Source organism: Capsella rubella, unplaced genomic scaffold (assembly GCF_000375325.1).
Source record: "Capsella rubella cultivar Monte Gargano unplaced genomic scaffold, Caprub1_0 scaffold_6, whole genome shotgun sequence".
In the NCBI taxonomy this organism is placed as follows: domain Eukaryota; kingdom Viridiplantae; phylum Streptophyta; class Magnoliopsida; order Brassicales; family Brassicaceae; genus Capsella; species Capsella rubella.
Window position 1 is genome coordinate 9212694 of NW_006238918.1, and position 21648 is coordinate 9234341.

At 33.7% G+C, this 21648-nt stretch overlaps 6 protein-coding genes across 11 annotated transcripts; 4 read left to right on the forward strand and 2 right to left on the reverse strand.

Annotated features, from left to right (window-relative positions):
- The first annotated feature begins 2605 nt into the window (after positions 1-2605).
- Positions 2606-4473, forward strand: LOC17882509. The gene is made up of 3 exons (XM_006286697.2): positions 2606-2751; positions 2849-3103; positions 3970-4473. The coding sequence occupies exons 1-3, from the start codon at positions 2671-2673 to the stop codon at positions 4471-4473; spliced, it is 840 nt and encodes a 279-aa protein (XP_006286759.2). The 5' UTR covers positions 2606-2670.
- Positions 4474-7060: 2587 nt separating this feature from the next.
- On the forward strand, positions 7061-8859 carry LOC17882743. Of its 5 annotated transcripts, none has more exons than XM_023781274.1 (2): positions 7061-7567; positions 8313-8859. In XM_023781274.1, the coding sequence occupies exons 1-2, from the start codon at positions 7177-7179 to the stop codon at positions 8339-8341; spliced, it is 420 nt and encodes a 139-aa protein (XP_023637042.1). In that variant the 5' UTR covers positions 7061-7176; the 3' UTR covers positions 8342-8859. The 5 variants fall into 5 exon arrangements, with proteins under 5 accessions (XP_023637042.1, XP_023637043.1, XP_023637040.1 ...); XM_023781275.1 differs by having other exon boundaries at positions 8334-8859; XM_023781272.1 differs by having other exon boundaries at positions 8360-8859.
- Positions 8860-8992: 133 nt separating this feature from the next.
- Positions 8993-11870, forward strand: LOC17884648 (glutamate--tRNA ligase, cytoplasmic). Its single transcript, XM_006286772.2, has 6 exons — positions 8993-9253; positions 9339-9438; positions 9534-9687; positions 9776-10863; positions 10940-11407; positions 11497-11870. The coding sequence occupies exons 1-6, from the start codon at positions 9114-9116 to the stop codon at positions 11704-11706; spliced, it is 2160 nt and encodes a 719-aa protein (XP_006286834.1). The 5' UTR covers positions 8993-9113; the 3' UTR covers positions 11707-11870.
- Positions 11871-11892: 22 nt separating this feature from the next.
- LOC17883965 (probable germin-like protein subfamily 2 member 5) lies at positions 11893-13059 on the reverse strand. The gene is made up of 2 exons (XM_006289263.2): positions 12903-13059; positions 11893-12454 (listed from the first exon to the last, which is right to left on the reverse strand). The coding sequence occupies exons 1-2, from the start codon at positions 13015-13017 to the stop codon at positions 11919-11921; spliced, it is 651 nt and encodes a 216-aa protein (XP_006289325.1). The 5' UTR covers positions 13018-13059; the 3' UTR covers positions 11893-11918.
- A 1420-nt stretch (positions 13060-14479) lies between these two features.
- Positions 14480-15114, forward strand: LOC17883949 (heavy metal-associated isoprenylated plant protein 2). Its single transcript, XM_006289439.2, has 3 exons — positions 14480-14562; positions 14652-14727; positions 14807-15114. Exons 1-3 carry the CDS (start codon positions 14551-14553, stop codon positions 15061-15063), a joined length of 345 nt encoding a protein of 114 aa, XP_006289501.1. The 5' UTR covers positions 14480-14550; the 3' UTR covers positions 15064-15114.
- A 118-nt stretch (positions 15115-15232) lies between these two features.
- Positions 15233-19208, reverse strand: LOC17884545 (flap endonuclease 1). Of its 2 annotated transcripts, XM_023781756.1 has the most exons (18): positions 19090-19208; positions 18880-18996; positions 18724-18782; positions 18559-18618; positions 18416-18469; positions 18286-18334; positions 18149-18196; positions 17987-18052; positions 17862-17912; positions 17613-17732; positions 17447-17531; positions 17237-17318; positions 16780-16894; positions 16645-16701; positions 16492-16538; positions 16364-16418; positions 15809-15992; positions 15233-15595 (listed from the first exon to the last, which is right to left on the reverse strand). In XM_023781756.1, the coding sequence occupies exons 1-17, from the start codon at positions 19099-19101 to the stop codon at positions 15816-15818; spliced, it is 1254 nt and encodes a 417-aa protein (XP_023637524.1). In that variant the 5' UTR covers positions 19102-19208; the 3' UTR covers positions 15233-15595; positions 15809-15815. The 2 variants fall into 2 exon arrangements, with proteins under 2 accessions (XP_023637524.1, XP_006287930.1); XM_006287868.2 differs by lacking the exon at positions 15809-15992.
- Positions 19209-21648: the final 2440 nt, after the last annotated feature.

Below are 21648 nucleotides of genomic sequence, written 5' to 3' on the forward strand. Positions count from 1 at the left end.
CAGTTTCACAAAATCAGGTGGTATAGCAGATCAAAATTTCTTTTAAGAATAACCAAAATTCAAATTTACTAATAGTTTATTTTTAAAAAATAAATAAAAATATAAGCAAAAAAAAAGTGAATTACAAAGAAAAGAAAAGTAAGTTTTTAATATTTATCTATTTTTATTCACCCAATCTCTTTGGTTTCTAATTTGCAGTTACAGTATTTAGTTATACGTACTTTTATAGTATAGATTATCATGCAATATTAAATTATCCCAATCTATTTTATCATGTTTTGTTATTTTAATTAATTTTAAGAGTAAATAATATATATATATATATATTAATTAGAATGATTTATTATAGTCGATTAAGATAATGTGTACAACAATTGAACTGTATAATATAAAAAATAGTTAAATTGTATTGAAATCTAGATTGGATGATTCATCATTTCAGGATTGCAGCGAATGAACCAAATATGGAGATCCAACTTCAGTTGTGAAGTTTATGAACAAATATCATAATTGTGTCAGTGTGTGGAGATGTTCTCGATATCTATGATGTTTTACTCCTGTCGTTAAAATTTAGAAATGTTACAAAGCTTCATCTTAGCTATTAAAAAAGAGTCAGACGTGACACATAAATATCAGTTAGTTAAGTAGATTCCTCAAATATCGCATGTTATATTTTAGAATTTTATTATATCTTTACAACCAAATCATTTGATGTAATCTTTGTTTTTATGATCAAGAGACTTTAAAGGTCCATGCTGATAGATATATTTGCTTAAATTTCCCTTTATATTTAACCAGAAAATACTTCAACAACACAACTAGTTTATCCTACAATAAAAACTAGATATATAATCAAAATGAAGATAGAAACATAACATAACAACATGTGTTTTTCTAAGAGTATTGTTGAGTTAAGAGTTAATAACATTTTTAACATTGGCTTAAACCAAGATACACATTAAGGAGAGTTTTCTTCTCCTTAATCACTTCTTTAGATTAAAAATCTTTTATATCAATCATTGCTCAATTTTCCTATTCACTACAAGATCAATTCCTTTTTTTTTTCTTTCTTTATGTCTTGTTTTTTATGTGATATACATAGGCCACATAGGTCAAATACATCTCACTCTGGCTTGTGTGGTTAAACACAAAAACTGCAAAAACAATTCAAAGGATTTGGGGATTTGTGGTTATTAATAAATACAAAGAAGAATAAATCCATGTGCCTTTAGAATCTTTCTTTCACTCTCTTATCATTTATGGAGCCCTCTTTCACTTCATCATCAATCATCATCAAAGTGTTCTTTGTTTGTTTACTCACTCTTTTTTGATCCATTGCTCATTTTATTTAAAGTGTGTTTCTTTGTTTTACAACTACTCTCCCAACACTTCAACAACAATATCTTTGAAACCATATCTATTTTGCTTTTCTTTTGTGTGTTTTCAACAAACAACAAAGAAGCTCAAGATGCTGCAGCTTATTGGTAAGTACCGGTCAAGATCATCATGCCAGTACCAGAAGCTAAGTCATCACTATGAGAAAGTGGCGACAAGATCTAAAAGACATCACTGGGGAAAGAAGCTTGATCAGGGTAGGTCAAAAGGGTTCAGACTAAACCGACCAAGGAGGTTGGTTCTTAAGGCACTGGTTGTACCAAGAAGGATCTTGAGGATTTACTCGAGGATCACTAATAAAATGAACAGAGAAGGTTTATATCCCAATTACATTCTTTCTTCTCATTGGGGCTTCCCTATTGTATCAGAGAAAAGGCTAAAATTTTGACTTATTAGACAAAAAGAGATCAGAAACAGAGGAATGGTGATATATTGTAAGACCATCTATGTCATATATGATGTTGTTATAGACTTTGTAGTTTTGATGTTTTGATAAAATTCTTAGTAACATTTATGTATGAGAAAGAAAATCAAAACTATATGTTTGTGTTTGTCAAAACCAAATAAATTAATGAAACGAATTTACATTACTCGTACTTGGTCTCTAAGCTACACAGCCTATACTATAATATAACACTAAGTGTGCTAAGTTTTTGTGTCTATCCTCTTCTTTTCATAGTGTTTTATATTATATGATTTCTTAAAAAGTTTATGTGCAAACTTCAAATTGTATTTGAATATATGTATTGTTTCTATTGGTCGAATTATTTTAATTTAGATATTGAATGATGATTTTCTGTTGTAAGAAAGAAAACAAAACAAAGATTTATATATTAGTCGTTAACATCAATATATGAATTAGCATGATTAAGGAGATGTTATATAATCTGTAATTGATGGAGATTAAGCGTGACTAATAAAGCATCAATTAAGGAAGAGAAAGCAACCCAAAAAAAAAACAAAAGGCAAGAAGAGAGATAGCATGATAAAGGAGATGGATCACTTTACAGACCATGAAAGACTTTACAAAACAGAATGTAATGATTTGTGACAACCACCTCGTTTTTTGTTTTTGTTTAATATGTGCTATAATGAGAAGCAACACATTTAAAGATTGAAGCTTGTCTGTAAAGTAACAAACTTTTTTGGTTCACTTTGAGAGAATCAAGTGGTATCATTATAAAGCTGAACTAAAAGGGTTTGGTGAAAGCCATCACATTTTCTGAAACTGATGTGACAAGTTGAAAGAGTTTTGGAGAAGCAAGAAAGGTTTATATGAGGAGTTTGGTGTATAGGAAGATGTGGTGGGTTGTACATCGAAGGATGAACAAGAGGAACCTAAATCGTGATTGCGAGGTATATAAGTAGCAAACGAATTCAAGATTTTGGATTCATATGTTTTCAATATTAGCTAGACATGTAACTTTCCAAAGGGTGTTGTGTGATATGACAGAATAAGAGGATATGTGAGCTGGGGAAAGACTTGGAGGAGATACTAAAAGGGAGGCTCGAGACGATAGAGGAGGAACCCGAAGCAGAAGAGCGAGAGCGGTTAGGAGACTCGCAGATACAGAAGCCAATGTTGGTTAAGGCTAAGATGAAAGTGGAGAAAGGGAAGGCAATAGTGAAAGCAAAAGTGAAGAGTGGTAAAGTGTTTTACATGTTGTGTGTCATTGGCTTAGCTTCTAAACGTGGTTTTAATGATCTTGTTCTTCACTAAACCCTCTCATCAACTACTCCTAATTCTTCTTCTTGATCTTCTTGATTTTTATCTTCTTTTCTTGACTTTGGATGTATATACAATATGTGTGTGTATTTATTTCGGTTATACTTATGTTGTAACGCAGTTTTGTGTTTGTATAATTCTCTTTTCTATCTCTACTAGAGAATTTTAATGTAGTTTAACACATATAATTTGGTTATGGTTTAGAGACATGAAGATAAAAAGGTAAATACCCTAAATTATAACTTTTAGATTTCTCTAAATCTTCATTTTTTCATGTTTTTGGACAATCATTTTAACCGTCGATTTTTCGGTTATTGATCTCCAGTTCTCCATCTTTCAATAAAGGCTCTAACCACTTATCTCTATAAAGTGTCGTCAAAATTTTTTTCTAAAAAACTAAAACTCTATAAAGTATCATCAAAAAAGCTTTCTAAAAAACTAAAAGTTAATTACTTTTTCCATTTCCAATATAAGTGTAGCTTAAACATCTTTAAAACTGATTATAAATCATTCATTTTATAAGTTAAAATTTACAATTCATAAAATAACAATTTTAGAAATGGTTAAAAGTATATGACTAGGACCAAAAAAATCCACACGAGTAATACTTGTCATACTTAACAGATGAAGTCACGAATCAACCATGCATCAACTAATCACTACTAGACTCACACCGATTTAGTATCAACCCGTAAAGAACATGAATTCATCTTTTATATATAAGTTTCTTTTCAAAGTTTTGAGAATCATATACTCATATGATTCTAATATCAGCTAGTATGAGAACTCTTTTCCTCGTCACAGCTCCTTTGTTTTGCCTTTTTCTCACGATTCTTGCATCCACCGAGCCACCACATCTCATATTAAGACATGACAACTACAACCAAACCGACCTCATCTCTGCCATGTCCGACATGAGAAGACAATCTTACAACGGTTTTGTCATCCTTCTCCGTTTCCTCAACGACACAGATTACTTCAGGAACACGGATATCACTTTCTTGATGCCTAGCGACAACGATCTTTCCCATGCAGACATACATCAAGAGAATCTTGAGTCATTTATCCTAAGACATACCATCCCTGCATGGCTTATGATCAACCACATGCTTCATTTTCCGAACAGGACTCTTGTTCCTTGTAGCTTGTCGTCTGATAAAATGTTCACCATCACGAAATCTGGAGGGTCAGGGATTTATGTGAACAATGCGAGGATCGTTACTCCTAATGTTTGTCAGAATTCTCGTATATCTTGCCATGGAATCAGCGACGTTATTACATTCAACCAAGACTCTTATCCAATGAAAAAGTTGTCATCAGCTCGTCGAAATATAAGTTCGTGGAGACATTGATAAGTCTTGTGAGAATATGTTCTAAAATGTTTCAAATAAGAGTTATAGATTTCTCAAAGTCATGCACGAGTTTAGATATATATATGTATGTTGTTGCAAAGTTTTATTTCGAAAGATTACGGTAAAATAATTAGTGATTTTTCCTAAATCGATCACTTACGAAAATAAAGACTTCTTGGGTAACCTGCATTATGCAGGGTGGAGTGGAACAATAAATTAATGGAAAAAGATATATTTTCATTATAATTCATTACTTCTTAATTAATTATTTATTCGTACAGTAGTTGTAACAATTTAATGATTTCTCAAACATTTTTAGGTCATATATGGTTCACATACGAAATGTAAAAAAATTAAAAGAAATTAATGGTTGATAATTTATACGCAGAATCCTAGTAAAACCTCAACATTTCCACAATTTACATATGAAAACTTTAGAAAAACTTCTCCAAGTACAAATATATATATCTTTTCACCAATTAATCTTAGTACAAATTGTGTTATAGAAACCGATCTTAAAACTAAACGGTCTAAGCCAAATTAAGAACATCTATTATAACATTTTTGAAGTACCTTTTGGAAAGTAACCTTTTATTTTGTATTATTTGCAATCATAAACCCTTGCCATTTCTATAATTTTACTAAATATAAGGTTTAAATTTGTAAAAGATCTACAACTACTTCGATTCTCCTAAAATATCTCGCTAATAAATTGAATATCTCTCAAATATCTTTATATGATCTTATTTGTTTTAAAATTTATATTATTACATATAACATATGTATAATAAAAATAAAATTTTTTTCCGCATATGTTGTAATTTGAATTTTTGAAAACGGACATATATTACTGAATCATAGAAAAAAATGTACAACGTCACACATCGGGTACAAAATTTTAGACAATGGTTCAAAAACATTATAAATAAGACTAATATGCTTATAACTATGATTATATTTGATTAAATGGGTTTGAGTTTACATAAATTTGATTGAACGGGTTTGATTTTATAGAAATATGATTAAATATTTTTCTTATGGGCTTTACTTTATAGAAATATGATTATATTTTGACTTTACACACAAAATATTTTAATCTAAAATAAAATGAGTTAAATGAAAGATGTTACGCCGCCATCATATCATTATTTGAAATATTGTACATACTTTATTAAGTTGATTAAATTACGGTTATATATAACAAAACAATTTGTCATGTTGTATTCCACAGATTAAATCATATAATTAACAATCACAATATCATTGTACAATATTAAATACTTAAAAATTAATAAACAAATACAACTTAAAAAAAAATATTAGTTACAAAAAATTATCCAACGAGCTTATAAGTAATAAAATTCACAATCAAAATACAGCTACATAATTTTAAACACTAAGTAAAATTAAAAAGAAAAATATAATTTAAATATAAAAATTTGAGTAAAAAAATCGTCCCGTGGTGTACCGCGGGTTAAAACCTAGTAAAGAATTAAAATTACATCAATTAAAGATTTTAAATTGTGAATAAATCTCTAACAAAACTAGTATTAAAAATCGAATAAAACTTGAAATTCTTAAAAATAATACATTTTCCAAAATAAAACCAAATTTTTTCATATACTTTAAAAAAATATAAACCGGTTTTTGGTTCGGATTTGGTGTTGGTTTTTAGGTACGGTTTTTTAGTCCAAACATAATTACATAGACATAAACTTTGATAGGTAAAAATGCACAATCGCATACGTTGTAAAATGTAAAGTTACAAAATAAAAATTTACTGAACAAAATGTTGATTACATATTGATTAAGAAGAAAAAATTGAAATTATTATACAAAAATAAAATAAAAATTACTAAAATAAAGCCGAATCTTTTCATATACTCCGAGAAAACGGTATAAAAGAAAATAAAAAACGAATACTAGAATCAAACTGAAATCGAAAAGAGAGAATAAAGCAGTCATTAGCATATACTCCTTTGTGGACAAGTAACAACAACATTACAACAATGGCAAGTATTTACACGTGTGTTCTTTTAGCAAAATTGGTTACCAATTTAAAGATGCTTTTAAATTCACTAATAAAGATCTCTTTCTTTTTTTTTTGGTCAACAAAAGAGTAAATATAGTAACTTAACAACCTTTAATAATGTTTATAGATAATAATTTTATTACAAATTAATTAAGGGCTTTCTACTCAATAAAAAAATCATAAAGAAATATATTATTCTTAACTTTATAGTATCCTCTTTTGTAAACAAATTCATGAAAGTAATTATTTTTCATTAATATATTGTAAAAATTTACGCTTTCATTTAAATATTATATTCAATAGAAAATTACACTATATCAATAAAAAAGATAAAGAATTTCTTTTGTTTTAACAGTAAAAAAAAATAGTTAGTTTTTAAACAATATTAAATCTGAAACAGAGAAAATAACAAATTAATAAACTAAGGAAACAAAAACAGCGATATACCCGAATCTAATAAATTAATAATTAAACTAATAAAGTCGTTAAACACAACAATTTAATTGCAAGCCAGCGAAAGAGAAAGAAGAAACCTATAGTGAGAAAGCCGTGAAGACGAGAGAGACAAACACAAAAAAAAAAAAAAAAACAAGTCCTTTCTTTTTTGCAATTTCACAATTCTCCGATTCGGGTTTTGTCAGAAATCCAGAATCTTTATAGCCGTCTGGTTAATGCCTGGGAACCACAGTGAGATTTCGTTGAATGAACAACAACAAAACGGAGGACTCGTCTGTAACGACGATACCAAGACGACAAGGAAGAAGAAGAAGAAGAAAGATGTAACAATCGTTGATGATGATGATGATGAATTCGATGGTGAGAATCAATTGGTAATGGTGTCTTCTTCTTCTTCCAAGAGTAGGAATCGATTCATATCGAGGATTCTGAAGAAACCCAAATCGCCGAAACGTTCTGGGTCGCGTAAAGGTGGATGCTTTCGTGTGATTAGACCTCGTAGGAGAGAGAAGAGTGGTTGTGGTTGTGGTGGTGATGATGGGTCTTCGGTTTCGTCTCCTGTTTCTGATCCTAATGATGAAAGGTTTAGTCATGAGATGTTGAGAGGTATGTTAGAGACTAATGATTTCGGTTCTGATGAGTGTAATACACATCGGTGATCATTTTGTAAGTTTGGTTATTGGGAATTGGGGTTGGGGCCTTTTGGGGGAATCATTCTTATTATATATTTTTTGGATTTTTTTTTGGGGGATCAATCTGTATAGAATCTTTCTTTTTGAGAAGTTCATCAATGGTTATTGAGTGTTTTTTCTTATGTGTTAGGCTCTTTGCAGAGCATCTTCGTTTATGAGTATGATGATAAAGCAATTGTGTTTTGATTCTGATTCGTTTATAGCTGAGTGATTGTGGTGTTGTAGTTTTCACTGAATTTAGTTTGCATCAAACTTTTATTAAGTGGTATGCATAGATTTATAGATTTTCTTCTGTGCATAGTTATTTGGGTGGTTTTTGTCTCTATCTCTAAATGTGGCAAATGGTAAGAGATGGTAATTGGAGACAGAGAATGGGTCTATTTGAAGAAGTTCAGGTGTTCAAGCTTTAGTCTATAGGTCTACTATAACTAGCGTAGGAATGAATGTAGCGGATTGTAGATAATGGACTGTTTGTGTGACTTGAATTAGATAAAAGTTAGTGATAGCTAGGTTTATAAGGATGTCTTGGCAGATTGTTTAGGTAGTATGGATTGTTCTAGGGATTGGTTTGGGCATTTGGTTGAGAGTTGAGTGTTTCTCATGAATCAAGTCTTTCTGGTTTCGTGAATCGAAGAAGAAGATAGTAGTTTTTTTTACAGCTCAAGTTCATATCATATCAGCAATTTAATCAAAGAATCTGTCCAAGGCAGAGGGATCATCTGCAAGTGGGAAACAGTTGAGGATTCGATTACAGTAACATTGCTGGATGAGTATATGGTCACTTTGGAGCAGAGTGTACTATGAGACTTTTACACACTTAAGTCCAACGAATTGTAATCCTTGTGTTAGCTTTTCTGTATTGGCCTCTGCATTGGAGCTTATGAGGAGTTTTCCAATGCTATATCTTCCATAAAGTTAAATTGTTAACTAGTCGTATTAACTCGAAGAGAGAACTGCAGCGACACTGATGAAGAAACTAGTCATAACTAATGATATAGTCTTGGATACAGAAACATGTGTGATGGATGATGACTCTTTTGTTGGATATAGTCTTGGTTGGTTTCATCTTTCAAGCATAATACCCAAAAGAGCGAAAAGAAACACTTCTAGGCATGTTACACCTATTCACAGTAAATCCTAATGAACTCAAAAACATTTGATGTCTTGTGGAATGATAAGAGCATTTGTACAGCTTGAACGTGAATGCATTTGAACATACCAAAGAACACCAAATGTACCAAACTATGTTCTATATATCTACTTGCTACTTCACAACCCAAGTTGAGACTAAAAAAATGTAAAGATTGATACTTTATGGACTAAATTGGGAAAAGTTTACAACTTGAGCCGCCCACAGTTAAAACTCAAAACCTAATATAGTCTTGGAACCTTTTTTATCGCTTCTTCGTCGCTGCTTCAATCTGAAATCGTCGGTGTCGTTTCTGATTGAGCAAAGTGAAATGGATGGGATGAAGCTTTCGTTCCCACCGGAAAGTCCACCACTTTCAGTCATCGTTGCTCTCTCTCTCTCAGCCTCTCCCGTTGTTATTGATTCAAGCGCAGCCGCAACTACGGTCCCTTCTTTTGTCTTCTCCGATGGGTATGTTCTTTTTGATCTCAGTCTGGTTCCTTCTTCTTAGAGAAAGCATAAAGTTTCATCCTTTTTGGTCGAATTGTTGATTTAGGAGGAAATTGAGTGGAACCACCGTTCTTCTTCGCTATGTTGGTCGATCAGCTAACAAGCTTCTTGATTTCTATGGCCACGATGCTTTTGATTCTTCCCAGGTCTAGATTTAGATTCATGGAGTATTCTTTTTATCATCATAGCATGAATGTTCTGATGTAAAATTGCCTAATCGTTTCTTGTGGGCGATTATCAGATTGATGAGTTTGTAGATTACGCTTCTGTCTTCTCCTCTGGTTCAGAGTTTGAGAATGCTTGTGGTCGTGTCGATAAGTATCTTGAGAGTCACACGTTTCTTGTTGGTGATTCTCTTACCATTGCTGATGTTGCTATTTGGTCAGCTCTGGCAGGTATAAATTATATTATTCTTGAGTCTTTGTTGTGAATTTGGTATGAGTTACTCTGTATTTGAAGCTGATTAGTTGAGATTTTTGCTAGGAACTGGCCAAAGATGGGAAAGTTTGAGGAAATCAAAAAAGTATCAGAGTTTGGTTAGATGGTTCAACTCGATTTTAGACGAGTATAGCGAACTTCTTAACAAGGTTTTAGCAACTTATGTAAAGAAAGGCTCAGGGAAGCCTGTGGCTGCACCCAAGGCTAAAGACAGCCAACAAGCCTCGAAAGCGGATGCAAATGATAAAAGTAAACCTGAAGTGGACTTGCCGGAAGCAGAAATTGGAAAGGTTCGACTTCGGTTTGCTCCAGAGCCAAGTGGTTACCTTCACATTGGACATGCCAAGGCTGCGTTGCTGAACAAGTATTTTGCTGAGCGTTACCAAGGGGAAGTGATTGTGCGTTTTGATGATACTAACCCTGCTAAAGAAAGCAATGAGTTTGTGGATAATCTCGTGAAAGATATTGGGACCCTGGGGATCAAGTATGAGAAAGTGACATACACTTCGGATTACTTTCCTGAACTGATGCAAATGGCAGAAAAACTGATGCGTGAGGGCAAAGCATATGTTGACGACACACCAAGGGAGCAGATGCAGAAAGAGAGGATGGATGGGATTGATTCAAAGTGCAGGAATCATAGCGTTGATGAGAATTTGAAGCTATGGCAGGAAATGATTGCGGGAAGTGAGAGAGGATTACAGTGCTGTGTTCGCGGGAAATTCAACATGCAAGATCTCAACAAAGCCATGCGCGACCCGGTTTATTATCGATGCAATCCTATGTCTCACCACCGTATTGGGGATAAGTATAAGATATATCCAACGTATGACTTTGCTTGCCCGTTTGTCGATTCCCTTGAAGGTATAACGCATGCCCTTCGATCTAGTGAGTATCATGACCGGAATGCTCAGTACTTTAAAGTTCTGGAAGACATGGGAATGCGACAGGTTCAGCTTTATGAATTCAGTCGGTTAAATCTGGTTTTTACACTTCTCAGTAAGCGGAAGCTTCTCTGGTTTGTCCAGACTGGATTGGTTGATGGGTGGGATGATCCACGCTTCCCGACAGTCCAAGGAATTGTTCGTAGAGGTTTGAAAATCGAGGCTCTGATTCAATTCATTCTTGAGCAGGTAAGCCTTTCTTCTTCATTGTAGCCTGTCTCTTACAAATAATCTGTAATTATAATTCTGTTGATTTGTTTTCCAGGGGGCTTCAAAGAATCTAAATTTGATGGAATGGGATAAACTTTGGTCTATTAATAAAAGAATAATTGACCCTGTGTGTCCGAGACACACTGCTGTCATTGCAGAGCATCGTGTACTATTTACCCTAACGGATGGTCCTGATGAGCCGTTTGTTCGCATGATACCAAAGCACAAGAAATTTGAAGGTGCTGGAGAAAAGGCGACCACTTTCACCAAGAGCATTTGGATCGAGGAAGCTGATGCGAGTGCGATATCTGTTGGTGAGGAAGTAACTTTGATGGATTGGGGAAATGCCATAGTAAAGGAAATTACAAAGGGTGAGGATGGTCATGTCACTGCGTTATCTGGTGCTTTGAATCTCCAAGGATCTGTAAAGACTACAAAACTGAAGCTCACATGGCTTCCCAACACCAATGAATTGGTCAATCTCACATTAACAGAGTTTGATTATCTAATTACGAAGAAGAAGGTACGCCTCGGTTGATACATCTCTACAGTATTGTTATCTCTCTCAAGATCACTGATTTATTTATTTTCTTTTCTTTTGCTGCAACTCAGCTGGAAGATGATGATGAAGTTGCTGATTTTGTGAATCCTAACACAAAGAAGGAAACATTGGCACTTGGTGATTCAAATATGAGGAATCTGAAATGTGGAGATGTTATTCAGCTTGAGAGGAAAGGCTATTTCAGGTGCGATGTGCCTTTTGTCAAATCGTCTAAGCCTATTGTCTTGTTCTCGATTCCAGATGGAAGAGCGGCTAAGTGATGAATGAACATGGCACTGAAGAAGTAAAAAACTACTTTTGATTTTTGCATTTTATGAACTTTGTGTTGAGAATTTGTTCGTTAGGTTCAAGACAATGAGAGACCGAGCTGTTATCGCTTAATTTTCCATCTCATTATAGTTTAAAGTTGCAAACTTTATCTTCATTCATTCGTTTTCGCTTAGTGTTTACAATTGAGACCAATACAAACTCATCATTTCTTGGATGGGTATCTGGATTTGATCCTCTGAACCTGTTTGGATTTGAGCTGGAATGACTTAACGAGAATGTCTTCGGGAAGAGCTCCAAAGAGAGAGGCGACAAGTGATTGTGTTCCGGGCAATTGGCTATCGAATGCTGCGATTACCGATGCTGGAGCTTTGGCAATGTTCTTCTGGAAATGGAGTAGTCCCTTGGGGAAGACGAAAACCTCTCCTTTGTTAAGGTATTTGGCGATAAGTTTTCCGGAGGTTGTCACGAAACCGACGTAGAGCTGACCTTCAAGGACGAAAATGATCTCGGACGCGCGTGGGTGGACATGTGGTGGGTTAAGGCCGTTTGGGGCGTAATCGATACGGGACATGGAGAGGCCGAGGGTGTTGAGTCCTGGTACCTTTTCTACGTTGGCTCCGGTGACGACCGAGCCGGTGGATGTGTTAGTGGCAGCAGCAGAGGCTATGCCTTTGAAGTAGAAGTCTTCCGGTGTCATTTGTGTTGAGTCCTTGCAAGTGTATCCGTTGACCTTGACCGCTTCATTTTGTCAAATAATAAAATGACAAATTTAGATAAATTTTATGACAAGAACAATAAAAGACAGAAAAGTTTAATTAACTTCAAAAGGTTTATGTACAATTGGTATGATACTATTTTAAAAGAATGTTTGAAGATTTCAATCCTATGTGTTCACCTACTTTTTATTTTAAACATGTTTACAAATACTATAATATTTATAAAAATCATGATAAATTTCCAAGAAAGTCTTTGGATAATATAATACTAAATCGAAAAAATAGAAATAAAGTATAATACAAATGAGAAGAGTTGGTTTTCAAAATATCAGAATTGGTGTCACATTTTCTAAAATATATAATTTTCTAAGTAGATGGGGAAATTATATATTCATGAGTCATTTTTTCCAATGATGAATAAACAAAAGAGGTCAAAGCAAAATGTTGTCATTGGAGGTAAATGAAAATACCATTGGACAAATCAGCAACGCAAACATCTTGAAGCATCTCAGATTCCGCAATGGCCACGGCTGCGACCAACATGGTGATAACAACAACAACAAATTTGGTCGTAGTAGAAGCCATTATTGTTGTTGTTGTTATCTTTTTATTAAAAAATAGGTTAAATATGATGAATTTAAATAAATTCACGAATATAGAAAGCTCTGGTTTGGTGTTCTTATAAAGATCAAGAGGCTTTTGAAACATCTATAATTAGACAAATTTGAGTCCTTAATTTAGCCAAAATTAGGTTCTAAAGTATGCTCAATGTTTTGGGGAGAGGTTGTCATTAACAGGAGTTGTTTATTGGAGAAATAGAGACATCTAATCTTAATGGTTATGTAGTTTAGCACCGTCCAAGGAAACTCACCTAAAATAACTTACCTTCCTGGAAATTATTAAACACCAAGTCACCACCAAACACAATAAAACTTTTAGCAGGAATATGAAATTAGAAAATTGGGAGTTGGCTGGTTATTTCGTTAAGTTTTTGGTTAAAAAACATAATAACTTACATAAAAAATATTAGGTTTCAACATAATACCCAAATCCGAGAATCCGGTCCGAACCAAAAAAACTCAAATACGGAATTTAAAATATCCGGACAGATTCTAAACTTCAAAATCATGAATATCCAAAGATGCCCAAAACATAAAATACATGATAATAATATATTAGTTATATTCATTATTGTAATAGCTTGAGTGCTTTTAATATTTTAATGTATATTTCAACTATTTTTTTAGCATATGTAGATTAAAAAAATAGACGTAGTTCTTAATATTTTGCATATTTTCGTGTAGTTTGGATAGATTCGAATGCAAAAATTATTATGATTTTTGAATATTTCGATAAACCGAATCTGAAGCCAAATCATCTAATCCGAACTTAAAATTAGAAAATATCTAAAATAAGATTTTAAAATTCTACATCCAAAAAACCCAAAACCAAATACCGCTCTGAATATCCGAATGCCCATATTATAGAAATTAGAAGTCAAGTTTTTGTTTTGGTCAAACTGAATCCAAATCTTACACCTTAACCAAACCGGAGAGATCTAGTTCAAACACGGTCTGGTTTCATCTCATGTCCGACCCAAATTAAACCGGAATATGACCAATAAAGGCCGACAGAGATTGTCCGCTAAAACGTCACTGTCATTGTCAAGTACACAACATAAAACATTAAACAAAGAGTCAAGTGAACAAAATAGTTTAAGTCTTTAGGACTAAAACAAAACCCCTCATGGATAAAATCTCAAGTTCAAGTTGAGTTCCATATTATCTAAATATATCAACTAGGTGACTCACACTAATTCAATATGTAGACTATTATAATATATGTGTAAACATATGTATTATATAGATTACGTAAATTAAAATGTAACTAGAGTGAGTTCGTTGACGCAACGATTTGGGAGAAAAAGACTTAATAATACAAGTCAAGTCGCTTATATTTTTTAAGCTCAAAACAGTTTACAAAGATGGTTCTTATTATATAGGAAGATGTTGAGAAATGAGAACAATCCATCTCCCTATTTATATGTTTCTGATTTCGTCTACTCTATTCATATCTAAAATCTCATAATCCATATTCTTCTCTATTAATCTCTAAATCATGACGACTAAGGTAAAATCATACATGCTCATAGTACTTATACATAGACGAATTCGAGTTTTTTTCCTTTTCTTGAATCGTCATTCGGTTTTTTTGTGCAGAAAGTCGAGATCAAAGTCGATATCGACTGTCAGAAATGCAAACATGCAATCATGGAGGCTGTCACAGAGCTAGAAGGTACGGTTTTTATATAAGAGAAGCTATGTTGTTACCAATCATGTGAATATAGTTTAAAGATGAGAGATTTTGAATGCAGGTGTGAATCTTGTTTCACTGGATCAAGAGAAGAGTGTACTAACCGTGGTGGGTACGATGGATCCAGTTTGTGTAGTTGATCAGCTTAAGAGAATCAAACAGAAACCAGTAGTAATCAGTGTCGGACCACCGAAAAAACCAGACCCCAAACCAGACCCGTGCAAGCCTTGTTTGCCTTACTACTACAATCCAGCCCATCCCTGTGACATGGTATCAGTTAATACCTATGAGAGCGGAGGCGGCTGCACCATTGTTTGAATCCTGTCTCCATCTCTTAATAGTCTTCAAGTAAAATCCTGTAATCTTTAGCCAGTAAAACAATATCTTATGTAATCATTTCAGTAATTTTGCTATGTGATGAATCTTTGTGTTTTTGGCACCCCTCCTGTTTTCTGAAACAAGTGCTGATATAATTTGACATGGAGACTTGCTTTTACATCACATCTTAATTCTGAAATCAGCTCAAATTCGAATACACAAGCACAAGCACTTCCCTTGGCATAAGAAAATTCATGATCATGCAAACGAAGTCCAGACCTTTCTACTTTTCTACCATTGAGAACAGAGACTAAACACGTTACGAACACATTGTAAAACAAAAAGCAAAAGACTACTTAGCCTTAGGAAAACCATCAAAGATTATCAATCTTCTCACGAGATCTTTGCAGCAGAAGCGTACTAACTTATACAGCCTTAAAACAACTGGAACTGTGCTTTACTTCTTCTTCCTTCCACCACCTCCCTTGGTTTTCTTATTTGCTGCTCCTTTAGTGGTACTCTCTGGGATCTCCTATTAAAAAGTAAGAAACAGTTTATCAACACCAAATGATGGATCGATGTATATCTAAAACATGTGAAACACCAGTAGAGTGTCCTATTTAACACAGGATTCTTATGAGTTGAGGCACTTAGTCTATGTAAGGTAGTTTCCAGCTCAATATCGTACACTAAACATATAGCTAAAGAGAACTATAGATGGCAGATTTTGATTATAAATTTTCACCGTGCTGTTAGATTCTTGTGTCTAAGCCACCTCCAGCAACTTGAACAGAAGGGTTTGAACCCCGGGATAGAGAGAACAGCCTAAGGCTAGCAATGTTATTGGAGGTGTTCCATCCAATAGCATGTAGAGAGAAGACTTTATTGCTGATAGCTGGTTTATACTGCTGGAGCAAACATTTGGTACCCTGTGATCCAGTATAGTGAGGAATCACCTCAGAGGCAACTAGGCATATAAGGTTCCCTAAAGTGTGTGCATGTAATATAATCCATTTCTTGACGAGTATTATTAAGAGTTTATGGCAGGCTATGGCCACAGTGAATTCATAATCACAGTATGTAGGTGGGAAGCATGAAGAAGATCAACGTTCAAGAACCACGAATTAGGAAAGTTGTTTTGACATCCATTTGGAAAGCCTTAAGAGTTACCAATTAATTTACTAATCTGTGTTTCTTTTGCACTAAAAAGATTATAGGAGCTACACATTCATGTACAAGTCAAAAGAAAAGAGCATAAGAACTAATGGGTTGACCATATATAAAATTGAGAGAGACAAACCTTTCTCTTAGCAGGCACGGATGAGTTAGCAACTGGCTTGAAAAATGACTCCAGCCTGTGAAATGTTTAAGAAATAAATGAGTTGAAAGAGAAAAATCACCACTATATATTGTTCGAAAGGTGCATACCTGCCCTGGGATGATTTATTCTTAGCAGTTTTAATTTTCTCTACGGCCTATATAAGAAAATTTCAGATCAACCATAATATTGTCAGAATAATGCATGCACCTACTGTATATGGCAATATCAAACAATGTATGATAACACTACATGAAACATACCTTGGTTACCCTATCTATGTTGAATCCATTTTCATTCACCAAAAACTGAACTATACCCTGGCAAGGAAGAAAACAAAGAGGGAATTAAAAAAATTTCCTGAAGGAATACAGAAATGGGGAGAACTCAGTTTCTACCTCTTCATCTGGAGAGGTCCACTTAATATCCAGCTGCTCTTCATCTGTTAAGACATCGGGTTCTTTGAAAAGTTTCCGAGCTTCATTATATGGCCATTCCTCCGGTATTTGATACCTACATATAGAACCAAAGTGGTAAAGGTCTTTAACACACTATGGATATTGTTTCTTGGAACAGCAGCTGTTCAAAGTAAGAACTCAACAAAAGTAACAGTATAGATTAATTTAGATCAGACTACAAATTGACACAAAAAATCTTAGGAGCGTGGTTATGGTATTGCAACATGGCAAGAACTTTTTCAATTTTCAACAGAAGACACAGATAATATGCACCCAAGTAGACTGAATTTGCAATTTCTACCCTTCACTCGTATTGGTTAGTTTCAGCTATTATATCATTAAACTAGTATATTGTAACCAAATCAAATTCCTCTGAGATAATTAAACAGAGGTAAACCTTTCTTTGTTTATATTTTCAAGTATGGCCTCAATAGATCCATGCTGACGAATTAGCTTTAAGGCAGTCTGTCCTCCGATACCTGTGGCAGAAAATGCATATTAGTTTACATGCTTTACATTGAACGAAGAAAAAAACCATAGTGTTGACTGTTGATATATATCACCTACAGAGAAAGATATAAAGAGGGTAAAATAAGTCTTTAGGTACCTCGGATGCTGTCACAATAGTCACACCCTGACAATATGCACAAATCGATGAACTGATCCATGGTAAGTTGAAGCTCTTCTAAAATCTGAAACGAGACCACAAGAGAAGAGATGGTTTCAATTACTTAACACGAAGAAGAAAAGGATAGTATGTGTGAGAGAAAAACCTTAGCAACTTCAAATTCCATGACAGGGATCTTTCTGGAGCTAGGATCCATCAGGTGGCGAAGAAACTTCGGAGCTCCGAAAGTCAAGGAATCCATATCTTCAGAAGCCACACCATAAACCTAAACAGACAGAAACTATTCATAAGCATTGCAACATTGTAGAACTTCCACTTACACAAGACTGAAGACAGTGGTCACTCAAAACTGTCAGTAAAACACCAAAAAGAGAACAGACAAAAGAAATTAGACCTTTCCTGACTTGCAAAGGGCAGCACATTGCGCTTCAGCTTCAGAAGTGGCCTGTAAGAAGCCACATCGACCACATCAAACATTTAGCCATTTCATAACATAACCTCTGTACATGACATAAGTACCTCAACAACGGGCACCCCCATGAGTCTCAAGAGTCTTTTGCAGTCGTCATTGTGCTGTTTTGTCACCTGGATGGTGGGAGATTATCATATATCAATTGCTTTGAAGTGGATGCTATAATCATAAGGAGTCCAACTATTCATAGATGGAAACGAACAGGCTACCTTCACAGTTCGTTTACTATACTTCTCAATGTCCTCCTTGTTTCCTGCCTGTTAGCACAGAATAGCTTCTAAAAACTACGCCCTTTCGATAGTAAAAGCTAGCTAACTAACTCGTAACGCAAGAAACAGTGACAAACCTCAATTGCACCAGTCAAATCTGCAGTTGCATCAGCTCTCTTGGAGTAACTGAAACAAAATTAACAACAGTTCAGTAACTCATATTAGCACTTTCAAACTAAAAATCAATTCATGAACATAAATATATACCGTTTTGCCAGTTCCTGTCTCTTTAACTCCGGAGGCTTTCCATCGAAAACATAGCTGAACCCAAGAGTACTAAATTAGCTAAAAGGCAAACCTTTTCTACCAACAGAGAAAGTATACAAAAGAACATAGCAAGAGAACATTACACAGGCTTAATTCCAGCTTCTAGAAGACGAATCGTTCGATTAAACATCCCTTGTAAATGGCTAAATATACAAACAAATAAACAGAGAAACAAGACATATCAGACAGAAAGATCCAAACTTTACAAACGTGGAAACAAAGAGATAGTAGTAAATAGTAATAGTAACCTAGTGACTTCACCAGCTTCATTAGTGAGCATTTCAGTTCCAGTTCTTCCCACTACAATCTGCATCACATCGATTCACAATTACGATAACTCTCGCTGAGTGATTCAGTCGGAAACTAGATTTGAAGAAAACAAAAGGGGAAGAAGGGATTCGAACAAGGAATTGGTAAATGCTCATGCTAGCATCAACAGCGATCTTCCGACCAAAGTAACTCTCAAATTTCTGTTCTTTCATACAACTTGGCGCATTGTCGGCTAAAAGCTTCGTTAAACCCTAAAAAAAAATCAGACATTTTTCCCACCACCAGCATTAGATCGAATTCAGGAACCGTAATCTAAGACTGAAACAAGAAGGTAACATCAGAACCTTGATACCCATGGCGATTACAGAGAAACCAGCGAGGGAAAGGTTTTGTCTTTCTCTCTCAGGGAACTGTGTCAATTTGGTCTCTCTTCGGAGTTGTGACGCCGATGATGTTGTTTTCCCGCCTCCTCAACACGTGTGGGCGCGAGCGTGGTCAACTATATGAGGCCTTTAAACCTAATAGGCTCATCAGGTACTTAAAGCCCATGGGCTATTCACCAATTCTAAGTGTTTGTAACAAAAACAATTGAGAAAAACGCTAAACATTAAGCTCCACATGCATAGGAGTAAATAATACAAGTTTTGTTTTGTTTTTTTTTTCTTTGCTTGATTCAACTCTAGAATGATTGTTTCACATAAATTCAAGAACCACTAGATGAAGATTTGATAACAAAAACTAGCTACTCCAATAATAATAATAAAAAATTAAAAATCTAGAAAAAAAAAATGGAAATGGTGGTAGCTATTTTTTTCCCCCTTTTTATTGGTTAATTACACAAATATATTTAGTACTCATACAATGATACAAAGATTAGACCATCAAGTTTATATATAGTCTTAACCAAGTCGAAATAATTCATCTCGAAGTCCAAGCAAGCTTACCTTTTAGAGAGAATGTTGTATATATCATATGAATGCTGTGATCAGTTTCCTATGTGAGGGCACGTTTCTTTTGGCTGTTTCCCCCTAGATCGATTTTTTGGATCTGAATCCTTCAAACAACATTTTAGTTGGCATCGCATGTTGTTACTAGTTCCCACCTTTTTAATTCAAAAGTAAAATTCTTTTTATATAAACCATTTTAAAGAGAGAATGTATATACTTGATAATAAACCAAACATATATCTAGTAAACGAAACTGTACTTGAGTTTATGTGCCAAATGAACAAAAATACAAATATTGTTTCATTATTCGTGCATGGGGATTGTATGGGCCGGCAAGGAGTAAAAAACCAAAGAACGTAACGGTGGTGAATGGGTGATACATACGTACGTGGATGTGTTATGTTAACGTATACATTATTGATATCTAGCTACAACAAACATAATCATTTTTTGTGTATAATAAGAAACGATGGTGATGGTGGTGGTGGTGGTACGTGACCAATTTAAATAGTGTAGTAACAATTACGTTATAAGAACTCACACCGACAGGATTTTATGGAGAACCGTACGATATTAATTACGTCCCACGGAAACATACAAAGGGACTTAACGGTTCTAGTCCTTTCTTCTATAAACCCTTCAATGTTTTCCCCAAGTTTACAATTAAATTCCCATTAAAGTAATAATTCTACATTAATGTTCAAGAAAGTTTCACACCGTATTATTTTCTTTACATCACAAATTTTTTATCAAGCGTAAGCAAAAATATTGCGGATGGCTTTTATACTATTGAACAGAACATGATTTTATATTAAAAAAAATAGAAAAAGGGATAAAATATTAAAACGAAAATGAAAGGTATAAATAAGAATAGAAAATAGAAATAGAGTATATAACTGCAGTTTAAAAATGAAATCACCTCGTGAAGAGAATTGATCATAAGATTGAATGAATATAATCATAAGAGTCATTTGTAATCTTGTGAATGTTTCTAAATAATAAAAGCTTTTCATTTGTATACAACGTTTTTCTTTTGAGTCACCACGATAAACATTTAAATATTTTCCAGATACTAGTCTTCTATTCTTCTACTAAAAAAAAAAAAAAACAATACTAGTCTTTTATATCTTGATTTTGCTAAATTTTCTATGTAGTTGTACCCACTATGTATTTGTAAATTTAGAATATTAACTATAAGTTGGTTTCAAAAAAAAAAAAAGAATATTTAATGTATAAGTATTTGGTATAAGTATTGGGAAAAAAATTATAGTGTTGTAAAGATAAAAATACAAAGTATTGATTGAATGGAGGTGGAAATGTTAACAAAGCCCGTGACTAAGGCTCATAACGAAATAAAATCAAAACAAAAGGACCTTCTTACAAAACTAAAACTTAAAAACAAAACAAAACACAGTTGAGTTGAGTGGATGTCTCAGCACCGTACCGTCTCGGGTTATTTGTATTGTAGGGAGCCTAAAACATGTGCATCGGATTTACAAATAGCCCCACCACTTCTCTCCCAACCATTACTTTCAAACACACAATCAAAATATCTATCTTAACATCCCTAAACTCTCTCTTTAATAAATCGAATCTCTCTCCAATATATTTATATAATCTTATTTGTTTTTAATTTATATTATTACATAAAATAAATTATAATAAAAATACAAATTTTTTTTACACATTTTGCAATTTAAATTTTAGAAAACGGACGCATATATATAACTCAATCGATAAAGGAAAATATATGTACAACATCTGCATAAAGTATAAATTTTTAGATTATAGTTCAAACCATTATAAATACGACTAATATGTTCACCACTACAAATGAACATGAACTTTGATTTCTCAGGTGCACGCATTAAAATTTTTATTATGGTTCCTTATTTAAGAGAAATAAAACTTTTAAAAGGTTTCAAAATATTATAAATTTTATTTTATTTTTTTAAA